We start from the raw sequence: 951 nt of genomic DNA, 5'->3' as shown, positions 1-951 counted from the left end.
CCCCTCCCGCCCAGCGCCAGTGCGTGCGTGGTTGTATGTGTTACGAGACTCTGCTTCCTGCCTTAATTCCGCACCGCTGCCGTGTGGTTCGTAAGAGAAGCTGTGTTTCAGCATGAATGAAATGCCCGTGCATCCGTATTAATTCAGGCCTCTGTCAAGATAATTGTGCTAACTCCTGTAACGAGGCTTCTCGCTGAAGTGCTCTGTAATCCCCGTCGGCAGGGGCAGAGGAGGGTGCAATACTGCTGAGTCGGCGAGCAGCAGCGCTGATGTTAATCCTCTCTGTTTCTGCAGGCAAAGGAAAGAGAACTGGAACTGAAAAACACATGGTCGGAAAACAAGCTCAGCCGACGTCAGACTCAAGCCAAATACGGATTCTAACGCCTCTGTCCCAATTTTTGGCTCTCGTCCCAGGTGACCTACTGTGTCAGACTTCTCCTGGCCTTCTGGAGATCAGCCAGGCCCCGTGCAGAACGTGGTCTGCTCGGCGGGTGGGAGGATACCGCACTCCCCTGCCCGTCAGGAGAAAGGTTTAATGCAAACCGGTCCCGAAACTCCACCTGTAATCTTTCCCCTCCCTCCTTATAAACGATACCGTGGAAGGTTCAAATCACGTCTGACTGAGGACAGTCCCAAGGCGGGTGACGTGCCTGGTGCCAGGCTCGGAGCTGTTGTCCCGTAGGTGCAGGGGCTACGCCTCCTTCAACCTAGCCTCGCCGCCGGAACCTTAGGCAGAGTCTCAATAAACTTCCGATTCCCACTTCCCTCCTTCCTTGGACTCGCTGTGCGTTGGGAGTGTAATTTTTCTTTCTAAAAGACAGTGAGTTTCAAGAGCAAGCTTGGCTTTTTCTTTTTTTTTTTCTCTTTTTATTTGAGACGTCCTCACGGCTCCTTCCTCACGTCCGAGGAAATCCAGCGCTCCTCGTGCGAATGATTTTGGCTTTTTTTTTT

General features: G+C 52.7%; 1 protein-coding gene across 1 annotated transcript in view; it reads left to right on the top strand.

Moving 5' to 3' along the window:
- PRCC (proline rich mitotic checkpoint control factor) overlaps positions 1-936 on the top strand; it is a gene marked incomplete at its 5' end in the record, with an annotated part of 9,817 nt that extends 8,881 nt beyond the window's left edge. Inside the window, one exon of the mRNA XM_035901747.1 lies at positions 295-936. Within this exon, the coding sequence (XP_035757640.1) occupies positions 295-381 (87 nt within the window). The remainder of the gene's footprint in view (positions 1-294) is intronic.
- Between the last annotated feature and the right edge of the window lie 15 nt (positions 937-951).

Source organism: Egretta garzetta, unplaced genomic scaffold (genome assembly GCF_000687185.1).
Source record: "Egretta garzetta isolate BGI_Z169 unplaced genomic scaffold, ASM68718v1 scaffold839, whole genome shotgun sequence".
Classification (NCBI taxonomy): domain Eukaryota; kingdom Metazoa; phylum Chordata; class Aves; order Pelecaniformes; family Ardeidae; genus Egretta; species Egretta garzetta.
Note: the sequence above shows the minus strand (reverse complement) of the source record. Positions and strands in the feature narration are given on the sequence as shown.